Below are 20637 nucleotides of genomic sequence, written 5' to 3'. Positions count from 1 at the left end.
TAATCATCATCCCTCCATGATTCACATTATAGAAATAATAATTGACATTATCCACATACACAACTCTTGTGATGCATCTTTCTCATATGCTCAGGTCATTTTTTGAAATAAGTGTACTCATCCAATGATGGAGACTCAACACGCATGAGGTACATTAGTCATTTATTCATAAGAATATTTTTCATTTAGTATATTGGGATGTAAAGATTGTGGGTTGAAGTTGGAAATGAATCATGATGCTTGGAAGTTATACTTGTTGCATTATTTCATTTTTGTGGTTATATCCTCCTTCTAGTGAAGTGTAACCATATAGGGACTTGTCCAACCTCATTAAGAACAATAAGCCTAAATAAATTAAAATAGAGTGGCTATATCATTTCATACTCAACACTTTCCATGCATCCCTTTTTTCCATTCTCCTGTCTTTTAACTTACTTAGTGTCATTAGTTTGCAAGTTTCTTACTTGTCTCATTAAACCGATCGAGTATGATGTGTAAGGGTGTCCCTCCATCATCAAAGTTGAAATTTTGCTCATATCCACCAAAATAAAACTTTACAAAAACAAAAATAAAAAAAATAACCACACAAAACATTAAAATAATATTTGTTAAATAAATTAAATCCCTCTAAACTCATGTTAGATTTATATTTAAAATAAATCTAAATTAATTCTATTGGAAAAAATGGTGTCCATTTTCCCTGCCATTCAACCTCGCACTTTATTTCATTTCATAAAAAATGAATACCACTCCATTCAAGTACAACCTTTGACATGTTACAAAAATTGAAAGATCCATATAACCAGCATCCATATGCTCTTAATCCGTGCTGCTATGAAGCCTTCACATGGGTCCCCTCGACCTAAAATTATTTAATGAGAAAGTTCAAATGGGAGGTGCATTTTCGAACGGGCTCGCCTTTTAACAACCTGCGGATCCTCACTTGATTGTCCGTGCTGCACTAATTTGTTTATCCTGTCGCACAAAAATTTTGTTTTCAATGACAAATTTTACAAGTAATAATAATTTTTTAAGATACAGTGAGCGCTTACAATGATTCAGTGCATGGTTTAACGACGTTTTAGGAGCTAGCCATGGGAGATTTCAGAAGACTATGCTGCTGCTGATGCCTAGAGAGGTTTGTCTATTTTGTTCACGTGTGAAGTCTCGAGGAGACTGCATTTGTAGTTGGGACACTGTTGCCTGCACCTTAAAGGCCTGCTTAGACCTTCATAAACAAAGTTACATTCAAATGAATCATGCCAACCGAGCCAACATACTAAATAAGTAGCTTCCACTAGGTATTTAGTCATATATTCTCTGTTTGATATGTGCTTATTTATTTTTTATTTTTCAACTTGAAAGGGTGTACCTAATGTCTGTGCATATCATTCTTACTTCCAGAACACCTAGAATAGGTTACATCATTTGCATTATCAAAAGTAGAATCACAACACACGCAAACAAATACATACGCCCACCAAGCACAAGAAAATAGTGTGATGGCTATCAACTTTACATACGCCCACCAAGCACAAGAAAATAGTGTGATGGCTATCAACTTTTTTAAATCAAACTTGTAATAATCTCAATAATAAATCTAATGTTCTTTAGAGAAGACCTGCTACTCTAGTTTTTGTTGGGTTTCGTACAGTTTATAGTGTATCATAAGGAAATACATTTCTTGAAGGGATTGCATCAGAAGGCTCAACGGACCTTTGAGCATTTTTGTAGGGGTTTATGTTATCCAATCATTAAAATTTTTGATAAAATTAGTCTGGACTATCCACATGCCTATTTTTTTCAATAAATTTGAAGAAGTGCATGTTTTTGCTTTAATAATATGTATACTCCTAAATTTTCTGAACTGTAGTTTTGTGGGCCAATTGTTTTCTGTATTGTACGGTATCCACATTTGAATTCAGATTCTATCTTGATAACTATCATTTCTTAGTATGTTTTTATGAATATATTGCATTGTAAGTGTTCTCTCTTCTTACATTGGACAAGAGAATACGGCTGTCTTTGACAATGTGAAGTTGTGGAAGATGCAAAACTTCCCTTGCTTTACATGAGCCAACTTGACCTTCAATAGAAATGTTGCTGAACACAATGAGAAGTTTCATGCTTCTTTAGAGAGCATCCCGAAAGGCTTGTGTAATTCCTGCTTTGTTTTGGTTGATGCCTTGCTGAGGAATCATTGAGACTCATCATGGTTTTGTAGTCCAATCAGAACCTATTCAATACTCACCTTCGTTGACTATATTAGTCGAACACAAACCCTGTCAAAACTCTCAAGCCAGTAGGGCTCCGGCACAATGTTAGTTCCTCAAGATGGTGATCAAAGTCTGTCTTCAACATTACAATTGTCTTCACGCATCCTTTTTCTAAATGAATCTATATTACATGCGCTTGAAGAACTAGCTTTGAAGTCTCTATTCTCAGGCAATGTTCAGGTCTAAGTTCATGTAGGCAATTCTATGTTGAAATTATACTTGCATACCAGAATCTTATATTGGCGGAAGACCGTTACTCAAATGTCTGCCAAAAAGAGAACCCATTTTGACACACCACCTATGCAGAGGAAGAAGCTTCACAAGTGTTTGGGCTCCTTTTCTCTATCATGGCTGGGGAAGTATCCAAGAGTAAATATCTCTACAGGCATGAAGTCCAATAAAAATAATGTATAAGACATATTTGACAACCAACAATTGCATCTAAAATGAAAAATATGTTCCCGGCCTTTCAGAAAATGTGGAGTCTAGCAGAATGTGAGGCCGTCATTATCATCGAAATTCCAACCAGATATGAATCTTTCAATCTTATGGTATTATGGGACAATAACATCACTGATATATGAACTATATATCAAGCTTTTAATCCTAAAATATAAGTGATGGATGCTTCATTACAAAGCCTAGAAGTCTTCTTTCAAATGTAACAATTGGATGATGCACAGAAGTTGATGCTAATAGAAGTCCGTATGGAGTGACCAACCCATAACATGGTGGTGGGCTATTGTACGAGAAGCCTTCTTTCAAATATAACAACTGAATGATGCACAGAAGTTGATGCTAAAAGAAGTCAGTATGGAGCGACCAACCCTTAACATGGCGGTGGGCTCTTGTACGAGACTTAGTCAACTCAAATTCACCTCCTACACAAACTTTGATATGCTTCAAGCAAGAAATGCAAGATAGGTTATACCTGAAGGGGAAAGCAGAGGAAATCATGAAGCAATGGATTCATGTAAGGCAAGTACCTAGTCAAAGGCATCAAACAATATTTTTGATGGCTTCAAGTCCATGGTGACGAATTGGAAGTTCCTCGACTCACTTCTCAGAGGACTCTCAACCAAAATATCCAAAGAAAAATGGACCTGCTTAGTATAAATGCTTTGGAGAATGCTTTACAAGTAGCTTTCGAGTTTGAGGCCAAAGCTTCAGAAGAAAATGTACTAAGCCTCCACCAACTAAAGTAAGGTTCTCGAAGCCTTATCTTTTAGAACCGTCTCTATTAGTAACTCAGAGTAGCCTTTAAATCAGGGAAATGATTACACAATAGATAAAATTGGCCAGCGCTTATAAAAAATTCCATCCAGCCAGATAGTCGATGCTCAATCCTACTTTATATTTTCTAAGTGCAACCAATAACTCCACGAGGATAACATGATCCCTATTTAGCAAATACACCCCCTGCCTGCTCAAATGGTTGGTACCTATAATCATAGCCCTGTATGGATAAAAATGATGACTACGAGTTACATTGGCTCTATACATTGATGGCAGTTTCTTTAGCTTTGCCAACAATCATTGTACTCTAGTATAGACTAAATGGACACTGGAATTTCCGTTATCCAGAAGATCGAATCTTACCCAAGGAATTCACAAAAGTTGTTGCCAACCCACAACTGGTTGAAAATAATCTCCATCATCATAACCAACTTTATGCCCATAATATGCACAAATGGTAACACATGATACATCTCCCAAACCAACGGAGTCCAACTAAAGTCTAATCCGAGATCCTCCATTCTCAACACTTTATACATAAAAAAACTTGTTTGTAATCGACCTCTCTTTGCACTTTTTAGGGCAATTGCTAGTTATATTAAGTTACTTGAAAAATCGGTCTCCTACAATGTATTTTAGGTATTAGAGGAGGGAAATGGTTATTTCCATTAATTGAGGAATCATTTAGGCAATTTCAGTCTTGTAGAAAAGATTTGTGTTGGTTCAACCTGGGCTCGAAACTTTTTTGTTGTCATCTAATTAATGAATGCATTAGGTTGACCATAACAAAATATCCATTTTCAGAATACACATTATCGTCCACCCTTGCTTTCAAAAATGCCCATTCACATGTCGTTATTCTTCCCCACTCTATGCCTTACCACTCTATGGCTTACGGCGTTTCCTTTGCAACATAAGGTGCAAATGCTAGTTAAGTTAATATCAAATATTGATAATACGTTTTAATATGTGATTATTACAATTGATCGTTAATATGTTAAGAAGTTTAAAAGATCTATTTCTTTTAAATTATATTTAAATAGAGGATAATTTAATTTTGATTTGTAATTTAAATTTAAATCTATAATAAAAAAAAAAAAAATATATATATAATATGATATATATATATATATATATATGGTAGTTTATTTGATGAATAATTACTAAAAATATATAAGTAGATAGTGTTTTATCAAATTATAACATATATAAAAAAGACTATCACATTAAGTTGGGAGTACTCTTACCATAGCTAATTTTAATGGATAAAGATGTAGCGGTTGATATATACTTAAAAATAGATTTTTAAATGGACGACTGTTAGTCATGACTACATGGTATATTAATGTAAATTTTTAACAACCTAAAAATAAAACATGTATTCCTAAAGTATTTTTAATTTTTATGAAATTTTATTTATAAACATGAAATTTATTAGAACATAAAAGTATAATATATAACATCTAAAACTTTTCTAAAATCCATTTTATTATGAAATTTATTAGAACATAAAAGTATAATATATAACATCTAAAACTTTTCTAAAATCCATTTTATTTATAAATTTTTATGAATTGTGTAAATTTTATGACATGAAATTTATAGAAAATATTCCATAATCACATGACTTAATGTTATTGTCATACCACACATTGAAATTGTTTGCTCGTTATTGTCCAACTATACAAAGGTGAAACCAAAACACCCTGGAAAATAGAGCTTCGTTGATACTTTTGAGTTTTTTTTTTCAAGAAATTTGGTAAACAAGCCTGGAGAACTTCATGATAAAACTGATAGTATTTTATGATGTATTATTCATAAAAATGGTATTTATACAAACAGAATTAGAGGGAGATAGTTATGTCTCTATAGCTAAGGTCATCTTATCTATATAGTTGATCTCTTATTGTGATCTCGAACTGATAGTTGTTGATCCATGATTCGTCAAATAACCAGAGGTTGAGACTCCATGTTCCTTATCACCATCAAAATGTGAATTTGAATAACAAGTAAGATGGAAGTCTAAAACTTTGGAATATTTGATGTCATATGTTTGAGTTCCTTTTAAATATTTGAGTATTCTTTTATTGCTACCCAATTCCCTTCACAAAGTTGATGCATAAATATGGAAAGCATCCCTACAACAAAAGTTATATTAGGGCGAGTAGTAGAAAGATAAATTAAACTTCCGACAAGTTTCTTGTACTTTGTTGGACCTTCAAATGGTTTGCCTTCTTCTGAAGTAATTTTTTTATTGTGTTCCATTGGAGTAGCAACATGATTACAATCCATCATTCCAGATTTGTTCAATAACCTTCCAACATATTTTCTCTCAGAGAGATAAAAATATGTTGAGGTTTTTTATCAACTTCAATTCCAAGATAATAATGAAGTAAACCTAAATTTGTCATATCAAAAACCTTTTGCAATTCCTTCTTAATAGATGATATATAGTCATCATTGTTCCATGTAATCAGCAAATCATGCTAAGATTATTAACTCCCCACTAGCCGTGAGAGATTCCAAGTAGTGTGAATAACTAGGGTAGAGGGATTTTATAAAGGAAGTTAGTTGTAGATCAACATTAACACCAGTGGATTCAATTTCATGATTGATGGCTTTAATTTCAAAAACAAGTTTTAATGGATCATTATCTTTCATCTTCAAATTAAATAACTTCAATAATAATTGAATGATCTCCAATTCTGAATCTGAATAAAAAATCTCTTTTAATTTTGTTAATGCTTCATATGTTTCCTTACTTTGAATAATATATCTTCTTACCTCTTCTTCTGTTAGTGAAGCACAAATTAACACATAAGTCTTTTTATCCTTACTATGCAAAATCACTAGTTGCTTTTCCTCTTTATGTTTCTCTTGTTCATTGTTTTCCTTTCCTTCACAAATACCTTCCCATAGATAGTTAAAAATTAGTGTATTTTTAAGCTTTCTATACCACTCTTGATAATTTTCCTTTAGAAAAAGGATAATTTTCCTTTTGCAACACAAACTAGGGAGACTAGATAATTCATTTTTATAGACAAATTTTGCAGTAAAAAACCGTGATTGTACATAATTTATTCTAATGGAAAAAAAATAGCTTGCCTTTACACGTTTTATCTCAACTAGGTAAAATTCTAAAATATCATTCTAGCTACACAATCGACAGGGACTTTTATTCTTAAACATTCGTCGCAATCAACAATAGTAAAAAAAATGAACACACTAGAATCAACGGTCTGAATCAATTTGCTAATCAATCAGCGGCACACACTTCGAGAGTAGTGGTCTTGTGCGCACGTAACGGTCGAATCAAATCAATGGTCTGGATCGGCTTTGATGGATCCAACAGTGATCGATGGCACGAGGTGTGTTGCACGTTAACGAGGTGAGTCGTCTCGTAGGCGGTTTTACAAGATCAAATCGACGGCTCATAGTTATTCCACGGGCACTCTCCGAAATTCCAGAAACCACCACAAGTGATGTCGAGGGTGGTTTCCAAAACCACTAGGGTCCCGCGTACTGTCAACACTACCAGGTCAGCAATTTGTTGGCTCCTGTGTCCCGAAAATGTGTTTCCAACTCATCCACCTCACGTGTTTACCACTATCCACCTCACCTCAGCAGAACTTGGCCGCATCAATGGAGTTCGAACCAGGCACAATTTCTTCAACACTTTCCAAACCTTTCACTCTGATACTACTGTTAAACAAACCCGGAGAACTTCATGATAAAGCTGATGGTATTATTCATTAGGAAAATGATATTTATACAAATAAAATCAAAAGGAAACAATTATATCTCCATAACTAAAAATACGAGAAACAACTAATCAATATCCTAACTAAAACCATCTTATTTATATAAGAATACCAAAGATTAGTTAACAAAACCAATGCCTAATTAAATAGTAACACGATTAAGCTAATGTCATTTAATGTGTAGCAACTGGAAAGGTTTAAGAAGGCCTTAAATATTATCAAGTAGCCACCACCATTCTTAACTAAAAACACCATATTCAGTGCTCACATCAAATGATCATCAAATTCATAGTACCTGAACCACTCTCCTACTCCTGTCTAAAATACAATAATACTTTATACACTAAATTTTTAATTACTTAAAAGTTAAAGTTGTGAATCACTAGTGTTATGCAAACCTATATCTTAAATGAATTGAAGTGCAAAACAACATGTGTGAGTATATATATATATATATATATATATATATATATATATATATATATATATATATATAAACAAACATGTGGCATATATATATATCAGATTGAATTTAATTGAGTTAGTTGGTGGATTATAGTTATTCAAGGCTTGTCATTGGAATGCCTATGGTATTGCACTTTGGCGATCAACCAGATTGAATTTAACTTAAGTTAGTTGGTGGATTATATTTCTTCAAACCTTCATGACTTTTATGATTTGTTTTTTTCTTTCTTTTTTAAGATTTTTCACTAAATAAGAAAAACCAAAAACTTGAAAAAGAGAAAGAAACTCAGCAAAAACTGCATTGTAATTTCAGAGTTTTTAAAATCATTGCAAGTTAGTAAAACCTTGACAAAAAAATCAGGAAAAATAGTAATCTTAATTGAAGTTGTGCAAGATCACTTCCAATCTCTGCGCAACAAAGAAATCAAATTTAATAATTAAAAAATATATAAATTTTACTAATATAAAACAATGAAATATATATTTTACAATGAAATAAATGTAAAAAATTATGATAAAACAATAAAATAAATGGAAAAAATTATGATAAAAATTTAATTGATGCAATGTTAATATTAAATATATTGCTAATCCAAGATCAATAATACATCCAAATTTATTTAATAATTAAAAAATAAATATTTCACTGATCTAAAATAATAATTTATTTTTTTAATATGAAATAATATATGTTAAAAATTATAATCAAAATTTAAAGTTAAGTCGATTTTAGATACAAAATTAATAAGAAATTAATTACCATACTATTTAAATCTAGTTTAATAAGGTCAATTGAGTGCCCAAATTTTTTATGGTATTGAATTGCCTCCAAGACGTTAAGTGCCTTTTGATGGTGCTGAATTGCCTCCATAAACCATCTTTTAGTTAATAAAAAATTACGTACTATACTCTTTACTTAATAAAAAATTAATTACGATAGCCATGTGGACTTAAGTTTGCGACTAAAAAGAAATTGGTGTTACTATTATAAAAAGTAACGCCCCTAATATTACGATTGTTGCCCCTTTGAGAATAATAGGGCAGCCCCAAAATAGTAGAGGGAGAAACAGATACTTTCAGCGAGGACTAATAAATAATATTTCCTTACCGTCAGCAAGGAATAATACATAATATTTCCAATTTGACTTTTATTAAGTTGAAGTGCAAAGAAGTCGAGTTCGGTGTGTTAATTTGGCATGTTCCACCATCTGTCTGTTCACATACGTTAATTTGACTGTTCATAAGAAAACCCCTGTATTTCAGATTTAAAGAGTAATGAACACACGCAATTTCAACTAAAGAGAGTGTGCTTTACATAAACCAAAAGAAAGAAGAAAACAATGTCCCAGTCAGAAACCCTCACACAGTATGCACAAAACAAGATATGTATTAATCACAGAACTTTATTGATTTCTAGCATGAATGCCTTACACTTCACTGAGATCAGTACTGGTGATCTGTCAACAACTGGACATGGCCTTTAGGACAATTATACGCAAAACAAATTAGGGTAGATCATTCCGGAATTTTAAGATTAGGAAAGGTTAAAAAATCGACACTCTCCCATCGTGAGATTCTGACAATATATCTGCAATCTACATGAAAATAAGGTTCCAAAGAGAAACGAAACCGAGCAGCCTAAACTTATTGATGAGAGGGAGTACTGAAATATTAAACGAAAATACTGTAATAATCAAATGAATCCAACGATGCGAAATATATAATCTGCGAGAGATGTATTCATATATAATCTGTCAGAGATGTATATTCAGGAATCTCCCTGAATACTACTGGTATCGAAACCGCCAGAGTTACTGTCACCCGAACTATTGGAATCGAATGTAATGGAACTACCGACGCTATCGTTATAATTCCCTGAAGAATCCGATGTAAAATTTGCGAATGCCATTTTCATTAGAGACAACCCCGCAGACTGTGCAGCACCCTTAACGAGTCCCTGACAGATGATGGTTTGATAAGAAGGTGGGCCTATCTGAGATGATCCCGTTGATATTCCGGTTGCAACAGATTGCGCGGGCAGGTTCATTTGGCTGAACATTGGCGGACGAGATGGCCCTGCGGGTCGCTGAAGAATTCCTGGGCAAATAATTACGCAGAGTGCTGATGGTGGAAATGATCGGAGAACTTGAGACATTAATTGACCTAGATGCCGTCAACGATTTTGTTTGAAAAAAATGAGGGAAATTAGGGTCTCTTGGTTCAGGTTGAGGAAGATTAGGGTTTCTGTTGCTCTCAGAAGTTACATTGATGCGGGTCATATGAATATCAAAGAAACATTGAGAGCCATGATAGAACCATGAATCCTTACCGGGCTTCTTACAAACATCACAGTAGAAAATCTTCTGAGGATATGGGCAAGTGAATGAGAGCCCAAGAGTGTGGGGGTGGTTTGGGTGATTGAATTGAAGCTGGAGATTTGCACAGGAGGGATGGAGATCTATTTGACAAAGGCTGCAGTGGAATGGAAGTCCTGTGCTGTCCTGCCCACATGCATCACACTTGAAAATGCCTCCTTCATAGACTGGCTGAGCAAGAAGATTGAGAGGATGAATGCCAGAAGGATGCTTGATCTGGGGAGGGATTGCAGAGCAGCTCAAGTGCAGATCAAAGTTGCAGGTGTTGCAGCGGTAGATCCATCCAGTTGCAGCCGATTTGCATCCAAAACATTCATGACCCGCCTCTGTCACGTTCGTAAGCACGAGAGGGTGATCATGGCTGAAATGCAGCAGTAGCCTCTCCCATCCTGACTTTCCCATTGGAAATTCTACTTTCAGACGATCAGTTTGAATAATGTCTGAATACTGCCCATATTTCCTTCAAAATCCTAATATGATTTTCATAATTCAGATTGATTGTCGACCATCGATATCATCATCATTCCGTCCTCGCAATTTGCACCTTTGACAGCCTAATTGCCTAAAAAATTGACCAACGGCACAAATTCGACTGTTTTTTAGATTAAACATAATAATTTTAATCCTAAATTTATCAGTGGCACAAATTCAAGGATTCCTCACATTAAACAAATTAATATTACGAATTTAATTATAAGTTGGCTAGATATAGTTTATAAATTTCTGTTTAAATTAGGTGTTTTATGTGGGTTTATTCAATGTTCGCATATTGCATGTTTTTTTTAATTAACATTTTATTAATGCAAATTTAATTATAAGTTTGTAGTGTACAATTAATAAGATATAAATTAGTTAGTTTATATAAGGTTTAATCTTGTCAAATTATTAATTCAAATTTTATGAAGAGACGCGGATAATAATCTATAAAGATTAAAAAATATTTAAGATATCCAAACTCAATCTAATCTAACACATGTCGAATAACATCATCTTGTATATAAATAAATCTTGACACAATCTTAATAACAAAATACTCGTAAAATAAAAATAAAAAATTATAATAAAGATTAAATTATATGATCCTCCATAATAAAAAAAAATTATAATAAAGATTAAATTATATGATCCTCTATAATCATTATATTGAAAATTTTGATTATGTGCACGCCAGTCGCATGCGTGTTTCAACCAAAGATTCCACACATGCATCCGCGCACTTAACGGTTACATTTTTAGTTACTTATCTAATTATGGACGGTAGTCTGAATATTCCTTCGATTAAAATAAAAGCAAGCGTAATCTGGGGAGGGAGTAGTTGACTTGACCTCAAACGTAATCTGGGGAGGGAGTAGTTGACTTGACCTCAAATAAAATAAATGGTAACGACCTTTTACATAAGATTATTTCTAATAAAATTTATCTAAAATAATCCAATAAAAATTAAGATAATTTTGCTCGGGAATGGTTAATTTTATGTTGCACGAGTTTCGTACTTCGGGTACAGGGAACAAGTAACTTATGGTACAATGAATAAGTATTGACATGTATGTGGCAGTGGCAGAAGTTTTGTCCATATTTATAGGGAACGTTTAAGTTGGGAGTGATAATAATATAATATATTAAAATTTAATATATATAAAAAATAATAATAAAATAATTAGTTTATTTTTATTTAAAATTGATTATTATGTGATCATGTAATATTATATTATTTAACTTCAAAATTCAAGTTTAGAAATTTATAAAATGAAACTAATTAACATAATATTTTTAGGTTGAATTTTATCATTAAAGCTTTCAAGAGAGTAGACTTACTTGCAATTTTTGAAATTCAAGATTTGCAATAGAAGTTGCCAAGGAATTAAAGCTTCAAGAGAGTAGACTTATTTGCAATTTTAGAAATTCAAGATTTGCAATAGAAGCTGCCAAGGAATGACCAACAATTGTCTATATTTTGTTGAAACTTTGCTACATCTCCAAGTCTATGTAGCTTTACAAAGTTATTTCAGTCCAGCCCCCCCTTGTGTGTATCACTTAGAAAATAAACAAATGGTACCTTCCCTACTCAATATAGGTATCTGAAACATCAAAATCTACTCAAAATAAATACCCAAAACGTCAAAATCTGTAACAGTGAAGCTCCAAAAAAGCTCCAAAGTGCCCATTGAAGCTCCTCGCGATTTTGGAATGTTTCCTACCCACTACCAAACTCCCAACAATGAGGGAGCGTGGGGTACGTGCTCTCTAATACCTCGGAGCGGTACCCGTGTAACTATGGATTAATCTCAAATTAAATAAATATGACGTCATCTTATAAGCTAATAAGAAAGAATAAAGAAATAAATTATTTTAACTTCCACAAGACTAAAGATAGCCTATGGGATAGATTGCTTCTTCATCTGCTTGATGTATTCAGCCATTTTTCTGTGAAGCTTCAAAATAAATGCTCCCAGCTTCTCGACAAACCCCTTGCTAAATAGATTATCCCAAGAGCTCGCTGCCAACATATCTGCATAATTTTCCCTATTGTCTTTGAAGGCCTCATATTCTAAAATGAAATGTTTTTCGGTTTCCACTTTTCCGGAAAAACAAAAAATGCACATTTTTTCCTCCCACACTTCTTTTGGCCTTTTCCAGTACCCTATTTCACAACGGAGTTGATGAGAATTAGTCTTTAACTAAGCAATAAGAATTTTGGCTCTCCAAAAGATATTGGCCTTTATGTATGCTTTTAGTTGATGACTATGAGTGGGATTAAACACTTCAGTATAGTACTTTTTCTTTCTTCCTAGCTCCTTATCCTAAGTACGCTTGTGGAACTTTTCCATAACAAAATCTTTTATCCCTTTGTTGTTGATAGGACACACGTTCAAGCAAATACCCCATTTACTAAACCATTTGATATTTTGCTGCATCAAGTATTTTTCTCTTGCACAATCCGTCATTAAAGAAAACCTTAGGCCATCTACCCTCTTCCATTTGCTCAATTTTTTTTTTAAATATCTTATGACTCGCACCATAGCAATTACTTCAATAGGACCAGTCCATGTTTCACTTAACAAGATAGCATAAGGAACTGTACTTTTAATCTTGAATTTGTTTGTAATCAAACGCCTCTGAATTTTCTCAATTTGTCTCCACTGCATGTCAGATGTACCTGTTACAGATCCATTTGGGCACATCAACCCCAACTTACAGATCAGAACTATTAGGGCTCATCAACCCCTAGTTTAGTTGTTACATGCCCTAAAGAAGTCAACCATCAAAATGCCTAGCTTCTCAAGAAGTTCCATAGCCAAAATCATCCAGAAACTGCCTCTAAGAAGATCAGCGCAGGTAGGCCTTCATTAAGGTGCGCTGCAATGCAAACCATACACTGATAGGGTGTTATGCAGTGCACTTGAGCCCTGTTTGGCCTGCGCTGGGCGAATTTGAGCGAAATAGCATTAGGATTTGAGAATATTCTTATCCATTTGAGCTTCTAAAAGTTTCTCAAACCTATCTACTCCTTTGAGCTCGTATTTGGATGAGGAAGGGAGTTAAGGAACATCAATCCCTAATTCCTTCCTCCATGGAACTAAATTCTAAGTTTGGGAGGGCATTCATTATCACCATTTATGGCATAACTTCCTTCATTCACCTATAAAAAGACCACTCATTCAAGTGGTCAGGGGCTGGAAATTATTAAATTATAGGGAGATGTTGTTAGTATGAGACTTGAGTTGATTTCAAGTATTATAATGATGTCAAAATGTCTTGCTTGTTATGAGGAGAGGATGGGATTGAACTGGAGGAGTGATGCTGAATTGAGCAATGGGTTGTAACTCTTCCTTTTACTAATAAAGTGTTCAAAGCTTTTTCCATGTGCTTGTGTTATTCATTTATGCTTTCATATGTTTATCATGCACTTGATTCCATGCTATGTTTAATCAATAGATCATTATCATATGCTTTGATCAGTTGTTGTCTTCTGTCTGTGTGTAGGTACTCTTCAAGCAGATTAAGTACGAAGAGGAGTGATATAATTGGTCAAGGGAGATAAGGAGTAAGCGAAAGCTACAGGTAGGCTTCTTTGCCTCTTATTTAATCTATTGGTCATAGGAAAAGTAGAGAATGCTTTGCACTGTTGTTCTAGACTTGGCTACTAGTCTAGGGGTTTAAGCGTTTATCCGTAGACACTAAAACTTCCCAAAACAAATTGGTGACCATACTGGGGAGCAATCATCCATCTTAGTAGATTATCCACCTCCTTAGACACCTTGACATACTTTATTTGTTGTACTTCAGCCTTTTGCATTGAATTTTGGTCAAAATTTGAGGTTAGATGACTCTTGAGTGGCCTCACAAGAATCAGCGCAGGCTAGCCTTAGAGACAGTGCTCTGCAACGCAGTTAGGCCTTCTTTGACCTGCGCTAATTAACCTTGAAATATTTCAATCAACGTAGTTGGGCCCTCTTTGACATGCGCTGATCAGTGAAGATAGGCCCTCTTTGACCTGCGCTGATCAATCTTGAAATCATTGAAATCAACGCAGGCTTTAGTGAGAGACAGTGCTCTGCAGTGCAATTATCCCCTCTTTAACCTGCGCTGATCAACCTTAGGTCAAATTCCCACCTTTGGATTGAGTTTTTTCCAAAATTATTTTGATTGCTTGCTTGCTAAATGTCAATGATGTCATGTCTCAGAAAATAGGTTTTCATCTCCTTAGCCAGCCCTACTTTGATTGGATTGATTAATGTTTCTTTAATGTTTTCTTTGTCATTATCAGTCTATAGTCAAAGTTAGTTTTTGGTCGATTGATCTTTGTCAAAAGAAAGTGTCGTAAAGTCGTCTTTTCCTTCGAAAATTGAATTGTCGTAAATTATTCATTCATAAAAGATTGATTGACTGATGTGTGCAGATGATTAATCTTTGTTCGAAAGAAAGCGTTGTAAAGTCATATTTTCCTTCGAAAACTAAATTGTCGTAAATTCTTCATTCATAAAAGATCAATTGATTTATATGTGCATATGGTTTGTCTTTTCGTCGAAAGTGTCATAATTCCTCATTTCTTTGAAATCAAAAGTGTCGTAAATTCTTCCTTGAAAATAAATTGTAGCAAAATCGTCATTTTTATGAAAAAATATTTTTGATCAATTGTGCATATTTCCTTTTTGTTCATTATAACATTAAAGGATTTGAAAAGAAAAACTTGCATCGTTCATATTGTAGTTTGTGAATGCTTGAAAGGAATAGCTAGGGAAATTGCATTAGTTGTGCTCTTTGCTCTTTGTCAAAGACCTGATTTCTCTATCCCTACTAGCTAAGTATTTTCATTGTTAAATTGAATGGAAAGAATGCTTATCATATTAGTTGCATTTTAGGAATTGCAAACATACATCACGTGGTGAACCTTGAAAGGAAAATTCTAAAGAAGATCAACTTAAAATTTATCTGAATTTACCTAATGGAGCATTGTCACCTAACGAAAAACATTTAGAGGTCTAGGCTAGAGACGTGTTCCAACATCGTAAAACAAAGCAACTGTCGCTAACTTGTCTGCAATACATCTCGAGTGTGATACCTCATTCCACGTACATGCTCGTCCACGTACCTTTAGATATATAGGGCGGTGTTACAGTACGTAAAGTATATGGGAATGCTCTCACTGTGCAGTTTTGCATTAGACAATGCTTATACGGACTGGGCCTCCACGTACCTTTGGGTATATATGGGAGGACAAATCTAGGTTGCTATCCATCCTTAGGTAACTGAGTCGGCTGCCTTGTACACTGTGATACACGAAACAAAACATTCAGGGAGATTGTCTGCCTGTACTTCTTGGTTCGCCAGGAGGTATTCTGCAGTTCACAGTTGCTTGGTAAACCTTTTTTCCTAGATTATTCCTCTTTTGTTATGTTATGTTACTTTGATTAAAATAGAATTAATTGACCGCGGATAACATCCTCCTCACTCGCTCCTTAGTTGATCTTAGGTTGAAACATATGGCAACAAATCCAGAGTCCACCGATCAAGGAATTCCTTTTGATGGGAATCTTAGTCCTTTTCCTCCTTTCAGAAATATTGGTGCTCCTTATATGGCTACATTGTCCCTTCCGGGATTTACCATTGGCTTGCTAGTATGGTTGTTATAAACCTTCTTGGTTCAAAACGTCATGATTTCTCCACAATCGAGTACATCTCCAACTGGACAAAATCAACCTCCAGTTGATCCTCAGGTTGACCTTTGCCTTCTTCCTCAGTTGTTTCTTCCTCCCCTTCTTCCTCTTCGCCTGGTGAAAGTATTAGTACTAGTAACCAGGTGGTTAAGAAGAAGAAGAAAGGGAAGAAGAATAAGAAGAGGCAAATTCAGCAGAGGGGAAACCAAGCAACCATTGCTTTGAATGCAACATCTGATGAGAAATTGTTCGTCAAGCCTCACAAAGTTCGATATCCATGCAAACTTTATGCGCGAGACCATCTTCTTCGAAATTGTCCTGATATTCATCGAATCTTAGAAGAATGGTCTTCTCGTTCACATCATCCTATTTCATCAACTTTTGGAGATCATGCTGGTGACACACCATCAACTAGTGGTAGTAAAGTTCATGGAAAAAAGGGTAAAGTTAAGTTTCCCTGTAGGTTATGTGAAGGGAATCACCCAATTCACCTTTGTCCCTATCTGGATGAAGCCAAAAAAGTGTTGGATAACCGTCCTGCTTCACCACAGTGACTTTCATCTGGTTACAGGAAACTCTCCCTAAATCCTTCACTAGTTGATGAATTGACTGACTAAAATCAACTGTCGGTCAAGCCCACTCTCTCTGAAAGTGAATCCTATGAGTCTATACCCGACCCAAATCAACAGGTCAAGGTAACAGTTGACCCGATTTCATCTTCAGCTAATCGTACCTTTCTTGAAGAGAGTGAATATGATACCACTCAGGTTCTTTTTGTTTCTTCAGATTCTAATGAGCTTGGGGGCAGTCCTCCTATTCCATCAAGACAGGAGGAAAATCCTCCAGTTCTCATAACTCAAGGGGTTAATTCTCCCATTTTTACGGTACCCCCTCCAAGTAGTCTAGTCACTTCCTTCGATTGGAATCAACTAGTAGGATTCTGTCTTCCTTCTTATGTGCCTTTCCGATCATAGTACAAGTTTGTAATATGATTGTATCTAGCACTATTATAGATGAAGGTGCATCTGTGAGTATCCTTTCCTAAATTGCTTGGCAAGCGCTTGGTTCGCCACCGCTTGTGCCTGTTACACAGAATCTGTTGGGTTTTAATAGAGGAACCAGTCAACCATTAGGGATCCTCCCTCAGTTACCTATTACTTTGGGAGGAAAAATAGTTTATCTGAACGTGATGGTTGTCCCAGGACCTTTAGATTACAATTTACTTCTTGGGTGCGACTATGTTTATGGCATGGGAGCTATTGTTTCCACACTCTTCCGAGTGATGTGTTTCCCGCATGAATGCAGAATTGTTACTGTTGACCAGCTTTCATTTCCCGGTCCAAATATGGCTCCTAGTCAACCATCTTCCCTAAATGGTCCTTTTGTATCAATGGTATCATCCCTGCCATGGGTTAATTATGTGGAAACCTGTTCCATACCTACATCAACTAACAATCAATTCAATGATGTTGTACATTATGTATTGGGGGCATTGGAACCAGATCTCTCCTTCATGACCTCTTATGAGTTGTGATTGAAAGGTATGAGGATGTTTCTTTTACTATGTCAACCTCGTTAAAAAATGAAACAGGTCCATGAGGATAGTTTTTGGTCTTGTGTCAACCTCGTTAAAAAATGAAACAAGGAACATGAGGATAGTTCTTTGTCTTGTGTCAACCTTGTTAAAAAATGAAACGAAGGGAATAAGAACAGTTCTTTGTCTTGTGTCAACCTCGTTAAAAAATGAAACAAGGAATTTGAGCATAGTTCCTTGTCTTGTGTCAAGCTCATTAAAAAATGAAATAAGGTCCGCTAGAGCAAAGTTCCAAGTCGAGTCTTTGATTAGATCTCGTAAAATCCCAGTCGAGTCTTTCACTTGATCTTGTAAAAGAACCTTCATTCCATTCACCTGATAGCCATGAGTAGTCTACTTAGGTGAATGTAATGAAGCTTGGGGGGCATGCACCTAGTGGTAAAGTTAAGTTTCATTATAGGTTATGTGAACGGAATCACCCCATTCACCTTTTTCCCTATCTGGACGAAGCCAAAAAGGTGTTGGATAATCGTCCTACTTCACCGCAGTGACTTCCATCTAGTTACAGAAGGCTCTCCCTTTCATCATGCTGGGGGCATGTAAACAAATTCCAAGCATAGTTTTTCATTTTAAGCTTTTGTAAAAATGAAACTAAATCCAAACATAGTTTTTCATTTCAAGCTTGTGTAAACATGAAACTGAATCCAAGCATAGTTCCCTATGGTTCAAGCTTGTGTAAAAATGAACTCATTTCCATTTTAACCCTCGTGATTGCCATTCTATCAGCCTCTTTCATCAGATGAACCTTGGTTGTTTTCATCCCATTGCCACCATCCCTTTGGTCGATCATACACTTTCACTTGGTTGTTTTACCCTTTTTGAGGAACAGTTGCAATGAGTGGTCTTATTAGCCAACCTTTTCACATAAATCAACATGTTTTGAGAAGTTCCAACATCACCGGAACCAGTTTCTACCCTAAACACCACTCGTTCCTCAAAATGGAGTCCTCTTTAAGCTCTTTTCAGACTCTCTAAACATGAAAAGATTGCCAAGCGCTTGTCCTTTCCAGCTCGTTAACGAATTGGAAATGATATCTCTCTTGTATTGTTTTATGCTTTTTCGGACTTGAGAGACAAATCTATGAAAAAGAACTTTTGAATTTTCCTTTTCGTCCCTTTTCAAACTCTCTAAACATGAAAAGGACCGAGTTATCTTTGTCGTTAAACTCGTTAAAAACATCAAATAGCAACAGATTCACCCGAAGGGTGGAATTATACAACAAGCATATGTTATCCTCCTCAAGCTTAATAAAAAATAAAGAGGTACTGGTCAGCAATGACTGGGGAAAATTGGAAAAAGGGGAAAACACTTTATGGTAGTAAGTTGCTCCAGAACATGACACTTTCACCTCATCACCGTGACTATGTGGATTGGGTCATTCAGCTTAATGGTTATCACACCGTTGGTCTATCATACCATCCATTACTTTTTTTGGGTCAATGCTACCAATTCATCTTAGTGTCGCCGACATGTTCAAGAGAAGTCATTCAGTTCAAACTTCATCCTTGCAATACCGTTAACCTTCATTTTCATGATCGCCATTCCTGAACCTTGTGTCGTCAGTCGAATTTTTCGTCTCCAAAATCATTTACCTCGTTTCGTGTCGTTGATGTGGGATACATCAAGGCCCTTCTGCGACAAGTCGCTTCTTGTCGACATCAGCACATCATCCAATAAATTGACTTAGAAACACCCCTTCAGTACCTTGAGGCTTGCATACATCAATGGCAAGTTTCTCGCTTCCGGCGATAGGTTGACATCACTGGCCTTCGACCGAAAGACTTTGTATGGTGTTCGACATTAAATCATTTATTCACACCATGTGAAATGTACTGTAGTACCTTAAGGGTCACCATCATTATCGGTGATTCCTCTCGTGTCTGTTAACGGCTTACATCATTGGCCGGTAATCAAACGAAGTCTTCCCATGTTCGACTTCAGATCATCTATTCACATGGTTAGACTTGTACTTGAGCGAAAGATTGAACGGAATTAAAGACCCCAGATCTAGTTTCATCCATCTGGGTTGCGATTTTTTCAGGAGTACTAAATAAAATGTACAATGGCCTTACATTCATGGTCATCCATTCATGGGTCTATATCTGTAGATGACTATATTTGTACATGTAATGAAAGTTTATAAGCTGAGCATGGGTATGCCTTCCCTCAGCAAGTTCATGAGAAAAAATCAAATTATCATGATATATGTATTGTAATTGATGCAGGTCACCTTCTGCTTCAAAACCTCCTCTCCACATGATAAAGCATTTCACTCGACATACATATTTACGACTTCATGCTTTAGGGGGAAACTATTACAGATCCATTTGGGCACATCAACCCCAACTTACAGATCAGTACTATTAGGGCTCATCAACCCTTAATTCAATTGTTACATGCCCTAAAGAAGTCAACCATCAGAATTCCTAGCTTCCCAAGAAGTTCCATAACCAAAATCATCCAGAAACTGCCTCTAAGAAGATCAGCGCAGGCAGGCCTTCATTAGGGTGCGCTGCAATGCAAACCATACACTGATAGGGTGCTATGCAGCGCACTTGAGCCCTCTTTGGCCTACGCTAGGCGAATTTGAGTGAAATAACATTGGGATTTGGGAATATTCTTATCCATTGGATGCCTCTAGAAGATTCTCAAACCTATCTACTCCTTTGAGCTCGTATTTGGATGAGAAATGGAGTTAAGGAACATCAATCCCTTATCCCTTCCTCCATGGAACTAAATTCTAAGTTTGGGAGGGCATTCATTATCACCAT

The 20637-nt window shown here is 35.4% G+C and overlaps 1 protein-coding gene across 1 annotated transcript; it reads right to left on the bottom strand.

Moving 5' to 3' along the window:
* Window positions 1-9200: 9200 nt before the first annotated feature.
* LOC149234684 (protein VACUOLELESS GAMETOPHYTES-like) lies at window positions 9201-10529 on the bottom strand. Its single transcript, XM_089461226.1, has one exon. The coding sequence runs from the start codon at window positions 10513-10515 to the stop codon at window positions 9685-9687; it is 831 nt and encodes a 276-aa protein (XP_089317352.1). The 5' UTR covers window positions 10516-10529; the 3' UTR covers window positions 9201-9684.
* Window positions 10530-20637: the final 10108 nt, after the last annotated feature.

This window comes from Pinus tabuliformis, chromosome 8, assembly GCF_031772625.1.
Source record: "Pinus tabuliformis cultivar Carrire ecotype Pingquan chromosome 8, CPIR1, whole genome shotgun sequence".
In the NCBI taxonomy this organism is placed as follows: domain Eukaryota; kingdom Viridiplantae; phylum Streptophyta; class Pinopsida; order Pinales; family Pinaceae; genus Pinus; species Pinus tabuliformis.
Note: the sequence above shows the minus strand (reverse complement) of the source record. Positions and strands in the feature narration are given on the sequence as shown.

Coding starts and splice junctions, on each gene's coding strand:
- LOC149234684 (XM_089461226.1), bottom strand. CDS start 10,515: ATGGGAAAGTCAGGATGGGAGAGGCTACTGCTGCATTTCAGCCATGAT.